At 50.7% G+C, this 21476-nt stretch overlaps 1 protein-coding gene across 1 annotated transcript in view; it reads right to left on the reverse strand.

The window, feature by feature from the left end:
- Positions 1-5789: 5789 nt before the first annotated feature.
- Positions 5790-21476, reverse strand: part of LOC135519139 (immunoglobulin superfamily member 3-like) — a 212218-nt gene continuing 196531 nt past the window's right edge. Inside the window, exons 8-9 of the mRNA XM_064944207.1 lie at positions 7327-7776; positions 5790-6429 (exon numbers count right to left, since the gene is read on the reverse strand). Coding sequence (XP_064800279.1) covers positions 6179-6429; positions 7327-7776 — 701 coding nt within the window. The 3' untranslated portion in view covers positions 5790-6178. The remainder of the gene's footprint in view (positions 6430-7326; positions 7777-21476) is intronic.

The following is a 21476-nucleotide window of genomic DNA, read 5'->3' on the forward strand; positions in this document are numbered from 1 at the left end:
TAAATAAATAAAGCATACAATGTAGCTCAGTATTTGTATTTATTTTATACAGTATATTGCTAATCTTTATCAAGGGTGCCAATCATTTGGGATGTGACTATATATACACAAAATAAAAATCTACAAAAACATGTCATACAACAAAAAACACAAGCATTTAAAAAAGCTATGGCCTTCCTTTTAATTTCAGTGCACTATTTCTCATAGATAAAAAAATGAACATAAAAATACATCACTGGAGAAAAGCAGCACTGGCTGAACTGAACACATCACCAAAAGTTATTTTACAGCTAAATCTGTAGCCAGCACACAGCCACTACATGCAGCCCTCGTAACACAGCTACAACACCGTCAGAACGCCCGGATAACGTTAAGGAGGCGTCTATGGATGTTGATTACTACAAAAACACCATTCAGAGTACGACTGTACAGCTTCAATCACGGTGGCACTGTGACATAACACACCAACCCTCCACTTCGTGGTTCAGAGTCAGAGATCCTGGGATTGTCAAATTCCTTTTATGACGGAATTGTGGCAAAACCAATTAAAAAGTGAAGTTTAAGATGGAGGGTCCACCTCTGATGTTGGACCAGGTACTGGGTTTAGGCCAGGGTCATGCACAGTTGCCTTGAACTACTCTTTCAACTGGCATCTAACTCAGTGATGCATAGATTTAGCCTAGAGTCGACAATATAGTAACAATGTGCTGCTGACCTAACTAGGTAGCATATCCTAGTTCTAAACACTCATACACAGTCTTTCTATGCCCAGCAACAGCCCCAAAACATCACTGCTCTAGAGGAGATCTGCATGGAGGAATGGGCCAAAATACCAGCAACAGTGTGTGAAAACCTTGTGAAGACTTACAGAAAACATTTGACCTCTGTCATTGCCAACAAACGGTATATAACAAAGTATTGAAATAAACTTTTGTTATTGACCAAATACTTATTTTCCACCATAATTTGCAAATTAATTAATTAAAAATCCTACAATGTGATTTTCTGGATTTTTTTTCTCATTTTGTCTGTCATAGTTGAAGTGTACCTATGATGAAAAATACAGGCCTCTCTCATCTTTTTATGTGGGAGAACTTGCACAACTGGTGGCTGACTAAATACTTTTTTGCATCACTGTACCTCAAGTATGGAAAATGTGGGCAAGATATCCAGAAAAACAAAATGCATACTGTATGCATCTGGTGGACATTGTGTGTAACACCTCGATCACACCTACAGCATCATTGCATTTTGGTACACCAGAAGTACAGTCATTTGCAATGGAACACTGTGTTTGCCTTGCAGCATTGCATTGCAGTGCATTCAGTGTTGTGCATACTTTGGATAAATCGAACATATGCATCAAACTGTATGCATAGACAGCTTGACAGAAATGGTAGCAGAAGGTGAATGTTGATCTTTGTTGCACACACATCCAGATGATGCTGTGTACCATTTTGCGCAATGACACTCTAGGTGTGAACAAGGTGCAAGTGCTAGAAAAAAGGTAATAGCAAGAAATCTTTTTTTAACTAGGCAAGTCCGTTAAGAACGAATTCTTATTTACAATGATGGCCTACCCAGGCCAAACCCTCCCCTAACCCAGACGACGCTGGGCCAATTGTGCGCCGCCCTACGGGACTCCCGATCACGGCCGGTTGTGAGACAGCCCGTTATCAAACCAGGGTCTGTAGTGACGCCTCTAGCACTGAGTTGTAGTGCATTAGACCGCTGCGCCACCCGGGAGCTCTCTTTCATTATGCTTTTGAAGACAGTTGGGTCTGTATTGTCTGCTTGATTTACAGCAGGGTCTCTTTAGATTTAACAGAGAAAGCATCAAGGTAATGTGTTCATGTTTTCAGATGTTTTTGTGCATATAGTGCGCAAGTCTACAGTGCGCAGTTGTGTTGGATAGAGTATTGTGCAACACCCAACACCCAACACCCACCCAACTATTCATATTCATTATTCTGGATATAATAACAACAAATGACATAGCCAAGTGAGCTTATTGACAATATGATCTGGTAATGAAATAACAGGACTAATACATTTTGGTTTCCATGTTACACCTGCAATTTTAAGTAGTAGCCATCTTGAAATTGAATTTGGAGTTCAGAAATGAAAGTACTGGAATAGGCCTGCCTACCTTGAAAATCAGTTTGGCTCTTGAAAAGTTATTGTAATTTATAAGAGCCAATTTATAAGATCTCCTGGTCCCTTATAATGAACTATGACTTTTTTTTTTGTGAGATATCAGTTTTTGTGAGAGAGAGGCCACTTTTGTTAGTTTCCTACAGCTTCATTTGATGGGTGTTGCACTACTCTGTTGTGGTAATTATGCGGCGGACAACATCTAATGTTGGCTACAACTTGGCTTTCCATACAATTCCTTCCATTAAAAAACAAACCTGTTTTTTGGTCACTTTCTCATGATAAAAACAGCGATGTGGAGATTCAAATGGAGAGATTAATGCTACCTCTATTCATGGCTTTATTATGTGAGCCTGAGTCGGCCACAGACTACAGAAACACGGCCATGCAACCCATCTAGTCAGGAAATGTACACATTCTCTCATATTCTAGAATGTAATAATAACTTGAATATGTTTGATCTACCCTTTTGACACCTGTTGCACGCTTTTTGGGGGTTCTATATTAGGGCTTATATGTATATTATACAGTTGTATAACGTTGAGATCCTTAAAAATTACAATTAAGTGCTTAAAAAAGTACCTGAAAGTCCTTGAATTTGAATTGCCATGCTTATACAGTCATGTTGTTGTATAGGGCCAATTTGCTTATATTCACGTTTATTCCTCTAAGTACACATGTGGAACTGCCTGAACATAATTTTGATCACAATGTCACACATTGTTCCCATTATTTATATAAAACCCACATACACTTTGAATGCTCTGTTCTATAGCTGTCAACCAACACGCGTGATGAGGGCTTTAGCCATCTCAGGATTTGAATGGCAAATAAAAATACATTTAAAAAAACTCTCCCATAAACCTACGGTTGAAAGTAACTTCCACTTCTATAGATACGTCTGACACTTGGCACAGGAAGTGGAGGGCTTGGCATTGTTCTGTTACACAAACACAACGCTCAAGAGTTCAAAGGTTACAAAACATCAAAATGCCTCCTGCAATATTGTCATGCAATATACATTTTGACACGATTGAGAAGAGAATGACGAGAGCTTTCAGTCGGACTGGCAGTGAAAGGGTTATTTTACGGAACAGGAATGTCACACTTCCATACTTTGGGAATGTGACACAGATTCTCAACCCTTCTGCCATGTGCACTGCAGGTCAGGGGGAACCAGAGAGCATGCTCCCCACCCAGTCCACAGTCCAAGAGAGGACGGTTTCCATCCAGCCCACTCCAGAGTCTATGGCCATTTGTCTAATGCATTTCTATGGAGCTCACACATCCTAACTAGGTGCCACGGTACACTTCAATAAATAAACAAGATGAGAAAAAGCTTCAAGTGGATCCATTGTGTGACTCTTGCTGTTAATCTACTGTATATACTAATATAGTGAAGCTGCTAGGTTTCCAATACAGGTATAGAGCAGTTAGTTAGTTCATTAATACAGTGTTGACACTGGCCCATTCATGACAATCTTCAATGTGATGCCACTGAGCGTGCAGAACAAATCTAGCATTTCTATATCTACGACATTTCGGTGCCTGTTACTATGGACACACAGCAAAAGGGTTATCATGATTTTGATTCTGTGTGGTGCGGTTGCCTGGCAACGCAAGTAGAAGAGCAGTTCTTGGAGAATTTCAAAACAAAAAGAAAATGTACATAAACTATGCAAAATAGTATAAAATAAAACATCTAAATGAAAGGTTCAAAAATCTAAATAAAATTGCCCACTTGAAATTCATTTGAATGGTGTGTTGGTATTGTTAATCTGCTGTTTTGGGGGGGATGTTTCTCTCTCTCTGTGTGTGTGTGTGTGTGTGTGGTAAGCTGCATGTACTTCTACACCCCTCTAGTGATGATATGCGTTGTGTCTCACCGCCCCTCTACAGGAATTTCTGAGAGCTGAACAGCTTGTTTCCATTAATTAAAGTCTATAGCAGACAACGTTTAAAATGGCAGAGAATTTCATTTCAGTCAATAATTTCCACTGTGTCAACACATTTATGCCAAAAACGGCTCAACTGGTTTAACATAAGCGTAAAAATCTCACTTTATGCCTACAAGGCCCATAATCCTCCAGCAGGGGGTCGGTAGCTATATTTACAGAGTGCCTCAGAGCCAATCGGCTTTGCTCGCCCGCTTTAAACTTCAAACACTTGTTGCAGACGGAAGAGTGTAATAAGAAGATATTGGCACTAAAATATCCTTCATGTCAAAAGTATGCCCTCAGCAGGACAGAGAAGTTCATTTATCCTCCTCCCTTCTCTCTCTCTTTCTTTCCCTCCCTCATTCCCTCGTTCTCTCTCTGTTTGGAGAGGAGGAGCAGTGCATTCACACTGATGCCTGGTGTCTGGCAGTGTTCAATGGGTTGGCCAGGTCTGTCTCTGTCTGCCAACGCAAACACACTGAGGAAACAGATGGGTGAACACACACACTCTCACACATTGTCTCACACACACAGTCCACTTCCAAGCCACAGGGATTGTCTTTGTGTTTTGGTGTGGCATTCCAGTCCACAGCTCTGGAGTCGGTGGGAGGAGGGCCTTCGCTAAGGTAACTAACGTATAAGGCCAAGCAGTAACTGCTCTGAGATCAGTGCTAAGTCCACTGAGCACAGAGAGACATTTCTTATCATCCTCACCAGGTCCACAGTACAGAACAGTACAGTATGCACCTATACTATAGGATCCGTGACTTGTCATTTCCCTGTTTCCAGATTGTTCCATTCTAGAGTGATCTTCACATCTTTTGAAAAACAGACCACTGTTTCTGAGAAATAAAAAGAAGAAAAGTATAGCTATGAAATCCGGTTTTCCACTGGACAGGGAGAAAAGTGAAGGAGAGAGAAAGGGAAAAGAAAGAGAGCAAGAGATAAACACTCATACTTCCAAACCACACACACGTCCTGCATACACACATGTCCTGCATACACACACGTCCTGCATACACACATGTCCTGCATACACACACGTCCTGCATACACACACGTCCTGCATACACACATGTCCTGCATACACACACGTCCTGCATACACACACGTCCTGCATACACACACGTCCTGCATACACACACGTCCTGCATACACACACGTCCTGCATACACACATGTCCTGCATACACACACGTCCTGCATACACACATGTCCTGCATACACACACGTCCTGCATACACACATGTCCTGCATACACACACGTCCTGCATACACACACGTCCTGCATACACACACGTCCTGCATACACACATGTCCTGCATACACACACGTCCTGCATACACACATGTCCTGCATACACACACGTCCTGCATACACACACGTCCTGCATACACACATGTCCTGCATACACACATGTCCTGCATACACACACGTCCTGCATACACACATGTCCTGCATACACACACGTCCTGCATACACACACGTCCTGCATACACACACGTCCTGCATACACACATGTCCTGCATACACACATGTCCTGCATACACACACGTCCTGCATACACACACGTCCTGCATACACACATGTCCTGCATACACACATGTCCTGCACACACACATGTCCTGCATACACACACGTCCTGCATACACACATGTCCTGCACACACACATGTCCTGCATACACACACGTCCTGCATACACACATGTCCTGCATACACACACGTCCTGCATACACACACGTCCTGCACACACACATGTCCTGCATACACACATGTCCTGCATACACACACGTCCTGCATACACACATGTCCTGCATACACATGTCTACACATTCCAAGCACACACACTTTTCCACATGCTCACACACTTTTCCACATGCTCATACACCCACCCACACGACAGCTGCTACAGGGTAACTCACAGACAGGCAGACAGGGGGGTGGGATTATACATGGATGGACGGATTGATTGACAGCTTGGACACAGAAGTGATTAGACAGGTGGAGGTCCGGAGTAGCCCCTCCCTGGCGTGGTATTAGTTGGGTCCGCGATGAGGACTATGGGATGAGGGCTATGGATCTGTCCCTTAGTCCACTGAGCCGGGGTGCAGGCTGAGGACGGGTGGGTCCAGGCAGGTGGGGGAGTAGCTGAGGTGGGGTTCTTTGATCCACAGTAAGGGGGCGCCGTTCTTGCTCTCCTGGGATTTGCTGTGTCTGTGGCTCTTGTAGCGCACCAGGAGCACGGCGATGATGAGGATGCCGAAGATGGGGAACGGGTAGAAGAAGACAAAGTAGAAGAGAGAGTCGTTGGAACATACCACCGACTGCAGGGTGGAGACTGTGGGGAGAGAGAGAGAATGGGGGGAGAGAGAGATAGGGAGGGAGGGCAGAGAGAAGAGAGAAAGAGAGAGAGAGAATGGGGGGAGAGAGAGAGAGATAGAATGGGGGGAGAGAGAGAGAGAGAGAGAGAGAGAGAATGGGGGGAGAGAGAGAGAGAATGGGGGAAAGAGAGAGGAGAGAGAGAGAATGGGGGAGAGAGAGAGAATGGGGGGAGAGATAGAGAGAATGGGGGGAGAGATAGAGAGAGAGAGAGAATGGGGGGAGAGAGAGAGAGAGAATGGGGGGAGAGAGAGAGAGAATGGGGGAGAGAGAGATAGGGAGGGAGGGCAGAGAGAAGAGAGAAAGAGAGACAGGAGCGGTGGGCAGAGAGAAGAGAGAACAAGAAATGCGAGAGAGAGAGAGAGAGAGAGAGAGAAAATAGGGAGAAGGGCAAGGTAGAGAGAACAGACAATTGGATGGGAGTGTGATATGGATGAAAAGATGACATCAATGGAGAGCATTCCATTATGGTGTAGTTTGATGTTTGTTTGGCATGTTACTTTTAGCAGCCTACACAGTAGCTGTGACTGTGTAAGTACTACCTCAAACCAGAATCACCAGAATCATCAGTAAGATCAGCACAAGCCAATGATCTTATATTTGGTCTCTAGAATAATAATGATACAAATGGGAGGTTTTGGTTGGCCAGGGTTGCTGTTAAACACTTTGTTAAACACTTTGTGAAAAAAACACTTGTCTTAGAAAAACCCTTTGCAGCTGAATTATCAACAACAATAATACGTCTCCATTCTATCACATTGCCTTTGTTTTTCTAGCCCCAGAACATTGTCATTCGCCATGTGGCACTATCTGTTTTATTCCTAAAAGCACTAGAGAAATGTATTCATTGATTTACCCTGCTGGATCACGTTGACGATGGTGACATCAGAGTTGTTGGTTGCCAGGCGATACCAGGCGTTGCGGGGGTTGAGCAGCCACTCCTCCACATGACAGTAGTAGCGCCCAGCATCAGCGGGTCGCGCCCCTTGGATGGTCAGACTGTAGAGGTCAGAGGTCGTCCTCTCAAACTGCAGGCGTGAGTTAGGCCCCGCCTCCTCGATTGGGCTACAGTTCCCGTTCCCGAACACGGCGTCGTGTCCGATGGAGAACACACAGGCCCGGTTTCCCTCGTCAACATCCCCCTGTTCTTCCTCCTCAGAGAGCATGGAGGAGCGCTCCACATACCAGGACACGGAGAAACGGGAGTCTCTGGAGGACTGGGAGGGAATGCTACAGCCCAACCGGATGGAACTGGACTGGGACACGGTGATATTAGACTCGGACTCCTCCACCTGTAACCGCACCTCTGTACAGAGAGAGGAAGGGGGGGAATAGAAGAAAATTACAATTTAAAGCCATTTATTGGGGCAGAACAGCAAAAATAATTGTCCTGCCTTGAAACAGAAAACATTACACTGAACGATAGGTGTCGATGTGCTTCAAAACACTATGTACTTCAAAAATTCAATACACATAATTGACAGTAGATAGCAAAATCTCTTTCGCTGTCAATTTTACGTTCCCAACTACCCCCAGATGCCCAATCCAAAATCCTTGAAAATTCGACTAACAGGGTTAGTGACCCCACCAGCTGTCCGTGGCCTTTCCAGTGCTTGGTTCCCCTCCAGGGCCGGGCCTGACTCTTAGAGGCTTCTAGCCCAGGCGGAGAGTGTCTGTAAGGGATGGCTAAACTCCTACAGGGCCTGCACACTGACCCAGTTACAACAAGTAAAAAAGAACTGAACTTAAAAAGACTGATAGATCAGGCTGTTCACAGACTGTAATGTTTCCTCTGGTTAAAAGAGGAGAGGAAGCTGGCAGACGGACAGACAGACAAGGGGAGAACTGGCATCTCGATCTCATCTTATCTCCCTGTTCTTCTGACAGAGAACCATTTCCGTCTGACTTCCTGGGTGACTGCATTCTTTAGCACCTTAATGAGACTCTCCTAACGGCCCCCTGGGAAATCAAGCTTGGAAGTTTGCCACCCACCTTTATATATTTATGTAGCTCATGTATAACTATATATGGAATAAGAGCTCCCTGATATGGTATTTGATAATAATAACCCAATCCCCTGGTGAGCCTTGGGATCCCGAAAGTCACATCTTACCTCTGAGAAACACAGAGGTAAGATACAACAAAAAAAACATTAAAGTGATTCACTGATATACACACACAGGCATTCATGCACACACACACACAGTCACACACATGCACAAACACCCACTTGGGTCGCTGTGAGTTGAAAGCGACAAACAGATATATGTATGTGTGTCAGTGTATGTGTTTGTCAAAGTGTGTGTGTGGTTGTGTGTGTGTGTGTGTGTGTTTCAGCATTAATGTAATTGGGGGAGTAGTGTCCACTTTGCTGCTTAAATAAAAGATGAGCACTGTTGCTCCCTGCCCAGCTTCAGCCCTTCTGTCTGACCTTCATGTTGCAGTCGGGCAGATGCCACGGACACCCGCACATTTCACCCTGCATTTATAATGCCCTGCTCACAGGACCCCTGGCACAACAGATGCTTTCAGAGATGTTACGGGGAGGGGAGGGGTGGGAAAAGGGGGGTTACCCATGTTTGGATGTAAACAGTCAAATAAAATAAAATAGTATTTGTCACATCCCCCGAATACAACGGGTGTAGACTTTGCCATGAAATGCTTGTTTATGAGCCCTTCCCACCGATGCAGAGCTATATACAGGGAGTACCATTACCAGATCAATGTGCATGGGTACGAGGTATTTGAGCTAGATATGTACATGCAGGGAGGGTAATGTGACTAGGTATCAGGATAGATAATAGTATAAAAATAAAGAATGGTGTCGCAGTAGCAAGTGTAAAAAGTATGTGTGTATGCTTTGTGTCAGTATGTAGGGCAGATAGTCCAGAGTGTGAGGGGAGGAGTTTGGGGGGCATGGGGAGTAGACAGTGGGAGGGGGACTTGGAGGTGTGTAGAGGACACGCTGGGGTCTGGGCTAGTGGGTTGGAGGTGAGTAGAGGACATAGTGGGGTCTGGGTTAGTGGGTTGGAGGTGAGTAGAGGACATGGTGGGGTCTGGGTTAGTGGGTTGGAGGTGAGTAGAGGACATAGTGGGGTCAGGATTAGTGGGTTGGAGGTGAGTAGAGGACATGGTGGGGTCTGGGTTAGTGGGTTGGGAGGTGAGTAGAGGACATGGTGGGGTCTGGGTTAGTGGGTTGGAGGTGAGTAGAGGACATGGTGGGGTCTGGGTTAGTGGGTTGGGAGGTGAGTAGAGGACATGCTGGGGTCTGGGTTAGTGGGTTGGAGGTGAGTAGAGGACATGCTGGGGTCTGGGTTAGTGGGTTGGAGGTGAGTAGAGGACATAGTGGGGTCAGATTAGTGGGTTGGAGGTTTAGTCGAGGACATGGTGGGGTCTGGGTTAGTGGGTTGGAGGTGAGTAGAGGACATGGTGGGGTCTGGGTTAGTGGGTTGGAGGTGAGTAGAGGACATGGTGGGGTCTGGGTTAGTGGGTTGGAGGTGAGTAGAGGACATGGTGGGGTCTGGGTCAGTGGGTTGGAGGTGAGTAGAGGACATGGTGGGGTCTGGGTTAGTGGGTTGGAGGTGAGTAGAGGACATAGTGGGGTCAGGGTTAGTGGGTTGGAGGTTTAGTCGAGGACATGGTGGGGTCTGGGTTAGTGGGTTGGAGGTGAGTAGAGGAAATAGTGGGGTCTGGGTTAGTGGGTTGGAGGTGAGTAGAGGACATAGTGGGGTCTGGGTTAGTGGGTTGGAGGTGAGTAGAGGACATAGTGGGGTCTGGGTTAGTGGGTTGGAGGTGAGTAGAGGACATGGTGGGGTCTGGGTTAGTGGGTTGGAGGTGAGTAGAGGACATGATGGGGACTGGGTTAGTGGGTTGGAGGGTGAGTAGAGGACATGGTGGGTCTGGGTTAGGGGGTTGGAGGTGAGTAGAGGACATGGTGGGGTCTGGATTAGTGGGATGGAGGTGAGTGGAGGACATAGTGGGGTCAGGGTTAGTGGGTTGGGAGGTGAGTAGAGGACATGCTGAGGTCTGGGTTAGTGGGTTGGAGGTTTAGTAGTGGACATGCTGGGGTCTGGGTTAGTGGGTTGGAGGTGAGTAGAGGACATGGTGGGGTCAGGGTTAGTGGGTTGGAGGTTTAGTCGAGGACATGGTGGGGTCTGGGTTAGTGGGTTGGAGGTGAGTAGAGGACATAGTGGGGTCTGGGTTAGTGGGTTGGAGGTGAGTAGAGGACATAGTGGGGTCTGCGTTAGTGGGTTGGAGGTGAGTAGAGGACATGGTGGGGTCTGGGTTAGTGGGTTGGAGGTGAGTAGAGGACATGATGGGGACTGGGTTAGTGGGTTGGAGGTGAGTAGAGGACATGGTGGGTCTGGGTTAGTGGGTGGGAGGTGAGTAGAGGACATGGTGGGTCTGGGTTAGTGGGTTGGAGGTGAGTAGAGGACATGCTGGGGTCTGGGTTATTGGGTTGGAGGTTTAGTAGAGGACATGGTGGGTCTGGGTTAGTGGGTTGGAGGTGAGTAGAGGACATGGTGGGTCTGGGTTAGTGGGTTGGAGGTTTAGTAGAGGACATGGTGGGTCTGGGTTAGTGGGTTGGAGGTGAGTAGAGGACATGGTGGGTCTGGGTTAGTGGGTTGGAGGTGAGTAGAGGACATGGTGGGGTCTGGATTAGTGGGTTGGAGGTGAGTAGAGGACATAGTGGGGTCAGGGTTAGTGGGTTGGGAGGTGAGTAGAGGACATGCTGGGGTCTGGGTTAGTGGGTTGGAGGTTTAGTAGTGGACATGCTGGGGTCTGGGTTAGTGGGTTGGAGGTGAGTAGAGGACATGGTGGGGTCTGGGTTAGTGGGTTGGGGGGTGAGTAGAGGACATGGTGGGGTCTGGGTTAGTGGGTTGGGAAGTGAGTAGAGGACATGGTGGGTCTGGGTTAGTGGGTTGGAGGTGAGTAGAGGACATGGTGGGGTCTGGGTTAGTGGGTTGGGAGGTGAGTAGAGGACATGGTGGGTCTGGGTTAATGGGTTGGGAGGTGAGTAGAGGACATGGTGGGTCTGGGTTAGTGGGTTGGAGGTGAGTAGAGGACATGGTGGGGTCTGGGATAGTGGGTTGGGAGGTGAGTAGAGGACATGGTGGGGTCTGGGTTAGTGGGTTGGAGGTCAGTAGAGGACATGGTGGGGTCTGGGTTAGAGGGTTGGGAGGTGAGTAGAGGACATGGTGGGGTCTGGGTTAGTGGGTTGGAGGTTTAGTAGAGGACATGCTGGGGTCTGGGTTAGTGGGTTGGAGGTTTAGTAGAGGGCATGCTGGGGTCTGGGTTAGTGGGTTGGAGGTGAGTAGAGGACATGGTGGGGTCTGGGTTAGTGGGTTGGAGGTTTAGTAGAGTACATGCTGGGGTCTTGGTTAGTGGGTTGGAGGTGAGTAGAGGACATGGTGGGGTCTGGGATAGTGGGTTGGGAGGTGAGTAGAGGACATGGTGGGGTCTGGGTTAGAGGGTTGGAGGTGAGTAGAGGACATGGTGGGGTCTGGGTTAGTGGGTTGGAGGTTTAGTAGAGGACATGGTGGGGTCTGGGTTAGAGGGTTGGAAGGTGAGTAGAGGACATGGTGGGGTCTGGGTTAGTGGGTTGGAGGTGAGTAGAGGACATGCTGGGGTCTGGGTTAGTGGGTTGGGAGGTGAGTAGAGGACATAGTGGGGTCAGGGTTAGTGGGTTGGAGGTGTGTAGAGGACATAGTAGGGTCTGGGTTAGTGGGTTGGAGGTGAGTAGAGGACATGGTGGGGTCTGGGTTAGTGGGTTGGAGGTTTAGTAGAGGACATGCTGGGGTCTGGGTTAGTGGGTTGGGAGGTGTGTAGAGGACATGGTGGGTCTGGGTTAGTGGGTTGGAGGTGTGTAGAGGACATGGTGGGGTCTGGGTTAGTGGGTTGGAGGTGAGTAGAGGACATGCTGGGGTCTGGGTTAGTGGGTTGGAGGTGAGTAGAGGACATAGTGGGGTCTGGGTTAGTGGGTTGGAGGTGAGTAGAGGACATTGTGGGGTCTGGGTTAGTGGGTTGGAGGTGAGTAGAGGACATAGCGGGGTCAGGGTTAGTGGGTTGGGAGGTGAGTAGAGGACATGCTGGGGTCTGGGTTAGTGGGTTGGAGGTTTAGTAGTGGACATGCTGGGGTCTGGGTTAGTGGGTTGGAGGTGAGTAGAGGACATGGTGGGATCTGGGTTAGTGGGTTGGGAGGTGAGTAGAGGACATGCTGTGGTCTGGGTTAATGGGTTGGAGGTGAGTGAGGGTGTGTGGGTTCGCAGTTCTGTTGGGGAGACAGAGGCATAACATTGATGGGCATTAGGGGTTGGAGGTGAGTAGAGGACATAGTGTGGTCTGGGTTAGCTGGTTGGAGGTGAGTAGAGGACATGCTGGGGTCTGGGTTAGTGGGTTGGAGGTGAGTAGAGGACATGGTGGGGTCTGGGTTAGTGGGTTGGGAGGTGAGTAGAGGACATGCTGGGGTCTGGGTTAGTGGGTTGGAGGTTTAGTATAGGACATGCTGGGGTCTGGGTTAGTGGGTTGGAGGTTTAGTTGAGGACATGCTGGGGTCTGGGTTAGTGGGTTGGAGGTGAGTAGAGGACATGGTGGGGACTAGGTTAGTGGGTTGGGAGGTGAGTAGAGGACATGCTGTGGTCTGGGTTAGTGGGTTGGAGGTGAGTAGAGGACATGGTGGGGTCTGGGTTAGTGGGTTGGGAGGTGAGTAGAGGACTTGCTGGGGTCTGGGTTAGTGGGTTGGAGGTGAGTAGAGGACATGGTGGGGTCTGGGTTAGTGGGTTGGAGGTGAGTAGAGGACATTGTGGGGACTGGGTTAGTGGGTTGGAGGTGAGTAGAGGACATGGTGGGTCTGGGTTAGTGGGTGGGAGGTGAGTAGAGGACATGGTGGGTCTGGGTTAGTGGGTGGGAGGTGAGTAGAGGACATGGTGGGTCTGGGTTAGTGGGTTGGAGGTTTAGTAGAGGACATGGTGGGTCTGGGTTAGTGGGTTGGAGGTGAGTAGAGGACATGGTGGGGTCTGGATTAGTGGGTTGGAGGTGAGTAGAGGACATAGCGGGGTCAGGGTTAGTGGGTTGGGAGGTGAGTAGAGGACATGCTGGGGTCTGGGTTAGTGGGTTGGAGGTATAGTAGTGGACATGCTGGGGTCTGGGTTAGTGGGTTGGAGGTTTAGTAGTGGACATGCTGGGGTCTGGGTTAGTGGGTTGGAGGTGAGTAGAGGACATGGTGGGATCTGGGTTAGTGGGTTGGGAGGTGAGTAGAGGACATGCTGTGGTCTGGGTTAGTGGGTTGGAGGTGAGTAGAGGACATGCTGGGGTCTGGGTTAGTGGGTTGGAGGTGAGTAGAGGACATAGTGGGGTCTGGGTTAGTGGGTTGGAGGTGAGTAGAGGACATGCTGGGGTCTGGGTTAGTGGGTTGGGAGGTGAGTAGAGGACATAGTGGGGTCTGGGTTAGTGGGTTGGAGGTGAGCAGAGGACATAGTGGGGTCTGGGTTAGTGGGTTGATGGTGAGTAGAGGACATAGTGGGGTCTGGGTTAGTGGGTTGGAGGTTTAGTAGAGAACATGGTGGGGTCTGGGTTAGTGGGTTGGAGGTGAGTAGAGGACATAGTGGGATCTGGGTTAGTGGGTTGGAGGTGAGCAGAGGACATAGTGGGGTCTGGGTTAGTGGGTTGGAGGTGAGTAGAGGACATAGTGGGGTCTTGGTTAGTGGGTTGGAGGTGAGTAGAGGACATAGTGGGGTCTGGGTTAGTGGGTTGGAGGTGAGCAGAGGACATAGTGGGGTCAGGGTTAGTGGGTTGGAGGTGAGTAGAGGACATAGTGGGGTCTGGGTTAGTGGGTTGGAGGTGAGTAGAGGACATAGTGGGGTCTGGGTTAGTGGGTTGGAGGTGAGTAGAGGACATGGTGGGGTCTGGGTTAGTGGGTGGGAGGTTTAGTAGAGGACATGGTGGGGTCTGGGTTAGTGGGTTGGAGGTGAGTAGAGGACATGGTGGGGTCTGGGTTAGTGAGTTGGGAGGTGAGTAGAGGACATGGTGGGGTCTGGGTTAGTGGGTGGGAGGTGAGTAGAGGACATGGTGGGGTCTGGGTTAGTGGGTTGGGAGGTGAGTAGAGGACATGGTGGGGTCTGGGTTAGTGGGTTGGGAGGTGAGTAGAGGACATGGTGGGTCAGGGTTAGTGGGTTGGGAGGTGAGTAGAGGACATGGTGGGTCAGGGTTAGTGGGTTGGAGGTTTAGTAGAGGACATGCTGGGGTCTGGGTTAGTGGGTTGGAGGTGAGTAGAGGACATGCTGGGGTCTGGGTTAGTGGGTTGGAGTTGTGTAGAGGACATGGTGGGTCTGGGTTAGTGGGTTGGAGGTGAGTAGAGGACATAGTGGGGTCAGGGTTAGTGGGTTGGAGGTGAGTGAGGGTGTGTGGGTTCGCAGTTCTGTTGGGGAGACAGAGGCATAACATTGATGGGCATTAGGGGTTGGAGGTGCGTAAAGGACATAGTGTGGTCTGGGTTAGCTGGTTGGAGGTGAGTAGAGGACATGCTGGGGTCTGGGTTAGTGGGTTGGAGGTGAGTAGAGGACATGGTGGGGTCTGGGTTAGTGGGTTGGGAGGTGAGTAGAGGACATGCTGGGGTCTGGGTTAGTGGGTTGGAGGTTTAGTATAGGACATGCTGGGGTCTGGGTTAGTGGGTTGGAGGTTTAGTTGAGGACATGCTGGGGTCTGGGTTAGTGGGTTGGAGGTGAGTAGAGGACATGGTGGGGACTAGGTTAGTGGGTTGGGAGGTGAGTAGAGGACATGCTGTGGTCTGGGTTAGTGGGTTGGAGGTGAGTAGAGGACATGGTGGGGTCTGGGTTAGTGGGTTGGGAGGTGAGTAGAGGACTTGCTGGGGTCTGGGTTAGTGGGTTGGAGGTGAGTAGAGGACATGGTGGGGTCTGGGTTAGTGGGTTGGAGGTGAGTAGAGGACATTGTGGGGACTGGGTTAGTGGGTTGGAAGGTGAGTAGAGGACATGGTGGGTCTGGGTTAGTGGGTGGGAGGTGAGTAGAGGACATGGTGGGTCTGGGTTAGTGGGTGGGAGGTGAGTAGAGGACATGGTGGGTCTGGGTTAGTGGGTTGGAGGTTTAGTAGAGGACATGGTGGGTCTGGGTTAGTGGGTTGGAGGTGAGTAGAGGACATGGTGGGGTCTGGATTAGTGGGTTGGAGGTGAGTAGAGGACATAGCGGGGTCAGGGTTAGTGGGTTGGGAGGTGAGTAGAGGACATGCTGGGGTCTGGGTTAGTGGGTTGGAGGTTTAGTAGTGGACATGCTGGGGTCTGGGTTAGTGGGTTGGAGGTGAGTAGAGGACATGGTGGGATCTGGGTTAGTGGGTTGGGAGGTGAGTAGAGGACATGCTGTGGTCTGGGTTAGTGGGTTGGAGGTGAGTGAGGGTGTGTGGGTTCGCAGTTCTGTTGGGGAGACAGAGGCATAACATTGATGGGCATTAGGGGTTGGAGGTGAGTAGAGGACATAGTGTGGTCTGGGTTAGCTGGTTGGAGGTGAGTAGAGGACATGCTGGGGTCTGGGTTAGTGGGTTGGAGGTGAGTAGAGGACATGGTGGGGTCTGGGTTAGTGGGTTGGGAGGTGAGTAGAGGACATGCTGGGGTCTGGGTTAGTGGGTTGGAGGTTTAGTATAGGACATGCTGGGGTCTGGGTTAGTGGGTTGGAGGTTTAGTTGAGGACATGCTGGGGTCTGGGTTAGTGGGTTGGAGGTGAGTAGAGGACATGGTGGGGACTAGGTTAGTGGGTTGGGAGGTGAGTAGAGGACATGCTGTGGTCTGGGTTAGTGGGTTGGAGGTGAGTAGAGGACATGGTGGGGTCTGGGTTAGTGGGTTGGGAGGTGAGTAGAGGACTTGCTGGGGTCTGGGTTAGTGGGTTGGAGGTGAGTAGAGGACATGGTGGGGTCTGGGTTAGTGGGTTGGAGGTGAGTAGAGGACATGGTGGGTCTGGGTTAGTGGGTGGGAGGTGAGTAGAGGACATGGTGGGTCTGGGTTAGTGGGTGGGAGGTGAGTAGAGGACATGGTGGGTCTGGGTTAGTGGGTTGGAGGTTTAGTAGAGGACATGGTGGGTCTGGGTTAGTGGGTTGGAGGTGAGTAGAGGACATGGCGGGGTCTGGATTAGTGGGTTGGAGGTGAGTAGAGGACATAGCGGGGTCAGGGTTAGTGGGTTGGGAGGTGAGTAGAGGACATGCTGGGGTCTGGGTTAGTGGGTTGGAGGTTTAGTAGTGGACATGCTGGGGTCTGGGTTAGTGGGTTGGAGGTGAGTAGAGGACATGGTGGGATCTGGGTTAGTGGGTTGGGAGGTGAGTAGAGGACATGCTGTGGTCTGGGTTAGTGGGTTGGAGGTGAGTAGAGGACATGCTGGGGTCTGGGTTAGTGGGTTGGAGGTGAGTAGAGGACATAGTGGGGTCTGGGTTAGTGGGTTGGAGGTGAGTAGAGGACATGCTGGGGTCTGGGTTAGTGGGTTGGGAGGTGAGTAGAGGACATAGTGGGGTCTGGGTTAGTGGGTTGGAGGTGAGCAGAGGACATAGTGGGGTCTTGGTTAGTGGGTTGGAGGTGAGTAGAGGACATAGTGGGGTCTGGGTTAGTGGGTTGGAGGTGTGTAGAGGACATAGTGGGGTCAGGGTTAGTGGGTTGGAGGTGAGTAGAGGACATAGTGGGGCCTGGGTTAGTGGGTTGGAGGTGAGTAGAGGACATAGTGGGGTCTGGGTTAGTGGGTTGGAGGTGAGTGGAGGACATGCTGGGGTCTGGGTTAGTGGGTTGGAGGTGAGTAGAGGACATGGTGGGTCAGGGTTAGTGGGTTGGGAGGTGAGTAGAGGACATGGTGGGTCAGGGTTAGTGTGTTGGAGGTTTAGTAGAGGACATGCTGGGGTCTGGGTTAGTGGGTTGGAGGTGAGCAGAGGACATAGTGGGGTCTGGGTTAGTGGGTTGGAGGTGAGTAGAGGACATAGTGGGGTCTTGGTTAGTGGGTTGGAGGTGAGTAGAGGACATAGTGGGGTCTGGGTTAGTGGGTTGGAGGTGAGCAGAGGACATAGTGGGGTCAGGGTTAGTGGGTTGGAGGTGAGTAGAGGACATAGTGGGGTCTGGGTTAGTGGGTTGGAGGTGAGTAGAGGACATGGTGGGGTCTGGGTTAGTGAGTTGGGAGGTGAGTAGAGGACATGGTGTGTCTGGGTTAGTAGGTTGGAGGTGAGTAGAGGACATGGTGGGTCTGGGTTAGTGGGTTGGAGGTTTAGTAGAGGACATGGTGGGTCTGGGTTAGTGGGTTGGAGGTGAGTAGAGGACATGGTGGATCTGGGTTAGTGGGTTGGAGGTGAGTAGAGGACATGGTGGGGTCTGGATTAGTGGGTTGGAGGTGAGTAGAGGACATAGCGGGGTCAGGGTTAGTGGGTTGGGAGGTGAGTAGATGACATGCTGGGGTCTGGGTTAGTGGGTTGGAGGTTTAGTAGTGGACATGCTGGGGTCTGGGTTAGTGGGTTGGAGGTGAGTAGAGGACATGGTGGGGTCTGGGTTAGTGGGTTGGGAGGTGAGTAGAGGACATGCTGTGGTCTGGGTTAGTGGGTTGGAGGTGAGTAGAGGACATGCTGGGGTCTGGGTTAGTGGGTTGGAGGTGAGTATAGGACATAGTGGGGTCTGGGTTAGTGGGTTGGAGGTGAGTAGAGGACATGCTGGGGTCTGGGTTAGTGGGTTGGGAGGTGAGTAGAGGACATAGTGTGGTCTGGGTTAGTGGGTTGGAGGTGAGTAGAGGACATAGTGGGGCCTGGGTTAGTGGGTTGGAGGTGAGTAGAGGACATAGTGGGGTCTGGGTTAGTGGGTTGGAGGTGAGTAGAGGACATGCTGGGGTCTGGGTTAGTGGGTTGGAGGTGAGTAGAGGACATGGTGGGTCAGGGTTAGTGGGTTGGGAGGTGAGTAGAGGACATGGTGGGTCAGGGTTAGTGTGTTGGAGGTTTAGTAGAGGACATGCTGGGGTCTGGGTTAGCGGGTTGGAGGTGAGTAGAGGACATGCTGGGGTCTGGGTTAGAGGGTTGGAGGTGAGTAGAGGACATGGTGGGGTCTGGGTTAGTGGGTTGGAGTTGTGTAGAGGACATGGTGGGTCTGGGTTAGTGGGTTGGAGGTGAGTAGAGGACATAGTGGGGTCAGGGTTAGTGAGTTGGAGGTGAGTGAGGGTGTGTGGGTTCGCAGTTCTGTTGGGGAGACAGAGGCATAACATTGATGGGCATTAGGGGTTGGAGGTGAGTAGAGGACATAGTGTGGTCTGGGTTAGCTGGTTGGAGGTGAGTAGAGGACATGCTGGGGTCTGGGTTAGTGGGTTGGAGGTGAGTAGAGGACATGGTGGGGTCTGGGTTAGTGGGTTGGGAGGTGAGTAGAGGACATGCTGGGGTCTGGGTTAGTGGGTTGGAGGTTTAGTATAGGACATGCTGGGGTCTGGGTTAGTGGGTTGGAGGTTTAGTTGAGGACATGCTGGGGTCTGGGTTAGTGGGTTGGAGGTGAGTAGAGGACATGGTGGGGACTAGGTTAGTGGGTTGGGAGGTGAGTAGAGGACATGCTGTGGTCTGGGTTAGTGGGTTGGAGGTGAGTAGAGGACATGGTGGGGTCTGGGTTAGTGGGTTGGGAGGTGAGTAGAGGACTTGCTGGGGTCTGGGTTAGTGGGTTGGAGGTGAGTAGAGGACATGCTGGGGTCTGGGTTAGTGGGTTGGAGGTGAGCAGAGGACATAGTGGGGTCTGGGTTAGTGGGTTGGAGGTGAGTAGAGGACATAGTGGGGTCTTGGTTAGTGGGTTGGAGGTGAGTAGAGGACATAGTGGGGTCTGGGTTAGTGGGTTGGAGGTGAGCAGAGGACATAGTGGGGTCAGGGTTAGTGGGTTGGAGGTGAGTAGAGGACATAGTGGGGTCTGGGTTAGTGGGTTGGAGGTGAGTAGAGGACATGGTGGGGTCTGGGTTAGTGAGTTGGGAGGTGAGTAGAGGACATGGTGTGTCTGGGTTAGTAGGTTGGAGGTGAGTAGAGGACATGGTGGGTCTGGGTTAGTGGGTTGGAGGTTTAGTAGAGGACATGGTGGGTCTGGGTTAGTGGGTTGGAGGTGAGTAGAGGACATGGTGGATCTGGGTTAGTGGGTTGGAGGTGAGTAGAGGACATGGTGGGGTCTGGATTAGTGGGTTGGAGGTGAGTAGAGGACATAGCGGGGTCAGGGTTAGTGGGTTGGGAGGTGAGTAGAGGACATGCTGGGGTCTGGGTTAGTGGGTTGGAGGTTTAGTAGTGGACATGCTGGGGTCTGGGTTAGTGGGTTGGAGGTGAGTAGAGGACATGGTGGGGTCTGGGTTAGTGGGTTGGGAGGTGAGTAGAGGACATGCTGTGGTCTGGGTTAGTGGGTTGGAGGTGAGTAGAGGACATGCTGGGGTCTGGGTTAGTGGGTTGGAGGTGAGTAGAGGACATGCTGGGGTCTGGGTTAGTGGGTTGGGAGGTGAGTAGAGGACATAGTGGGGTCTGGGTTAGTGGGTTGGAGGTGAGTAGAGGACATAGTGGGGCCTGGGTTAGTGGGTTGGAGGTGAGTAGAGGACATAGTGGGGTCTGGGTTAGTGGGTTGGAGATGAGTAGAGGACATGCTGGGGTCTGGGTTAGTGGGTTGGAGGTGAGTAGAGGACATGGTGGGTCAGGGTTAGTGGGTTGGGAGGTGAGTAGAGGACATGGTGGGTCAGGGTTAGTGTGTTGGAGGTTTAGTAGAGGACATGCTGGGGTCTGGGTTAGAGGGTTGGAGGTGAGTAGAGGACATGGTGGGGTCTGGGTTAGTGGGTTGGAGTTGTGTAGAGGACATGGTGGGTCTGGGTTAGTGGGTTGGAGGTGAGTAGAGGACATAGTGGGGTCAGGGTTAGTGGGTTGGAGGTGAGTGAGGGTGTGTGGGTTCGCAGTTCTGTTGGGGAGACAGAGGCATAACATTGATGGGCATTAGGGGTTGGAGGTGAGTAGAGGACATAGTGTGGTCTGGGTTAGCTGGTTGGAGGTGAGTAGAGGACATGCTGGGGTCTGGGTTAGTGGGTTGGAGGTGAGTAGAGGACATGGTGGGGTCTGGGTTAGTGGGTTGGGAGGTGAGTAGAGGACATGCTGGGGTCTGGGTTAGTGGGTTGGAGGTTTAGTATAGGACATGCTGGGGTCTGGGTTAGTGGGATGGAGGTTTAGTTGAGGACATGCTGGGGTCTGGGTTAGTGGGTTGGAGGTGAGTAGAGGACATGGTGGGGACTAGGTTAGTGGGTTGGGAGGTGAGTAGAGGACATGCTGTGGTCTGGGTTAGTGGGTTGGAGGTGAGTAGAGGACATGGTGGGGTCTGGGTTAGTGGGTTGGGAGGTGAGTAGAGGACTTGCTGGGGTCTGGGTTAGTGGGTTGGAGGTGAGTAGAGGACATGGTGGGGTCTGGGTTAGTGGGTTGGAGGTGAGTAGAGGACATTATGGGGACTGGGTTAGTGGGTTGGAGGTGAGTAGAGGACATGGTGGGTCTGGGTTAGTGGGTGGGAGGTGAGTAGAGGACATGGTGGGTCTGGGTTAGTGGGATGGAGGTGAGTAGAGGACATGCTGGGGTCTGGGTTAGTGGGTTGGAGGTTTAGTAGAGGACATGGTGTGTCTGGGTTAGTAGGTTGGAGGTGAGTAGAGGACATGGTGGGTCTGGGTTAGTGGGTTGGAGGTTTAGTAGAGGACATGGTGGGTCTGGGTTAGTGGGTTGGAGGTGAGTAGAGGACATGGTGGATCTGGGTTAGTGGGTTGGAGGTGAGTAGAGGACTTGCTGGGGTCTGGATTAGTGGGTTGGAGGTGAGTAGAGGACATAGCGGGGTCAGGGTTAGTGGGTTGGGAGGTGAGTAGAGGACATGCTGGGGTCTGGGTTAGTGGGTTGGAGGTTTAGTAGTGGACATGCTGGGGTCTGGGTTAGTGGGTTGGAGGTGAGTAGAGGACATGGTGGGGTCTGGGTTAGTGGGTTGGGAGGTGAGTAGAGGACATGCTGTGGTCTGGGTTCGT

Source organism: Oncorhynchus masou, chromosome 29 (assembly GCF_036934945.1).
Source record: "Oncorhynchus masou masou isolate Uvic2021 chromosome 29, UVic_Omas_1.1, whole genome shotgun sequence".
NCBI lineage: Eukaryota > Metazoa > Chordata > Actinopteri > Salmoniformes > Salmonidae > Oncorhynchus > Oncorhynchus masou.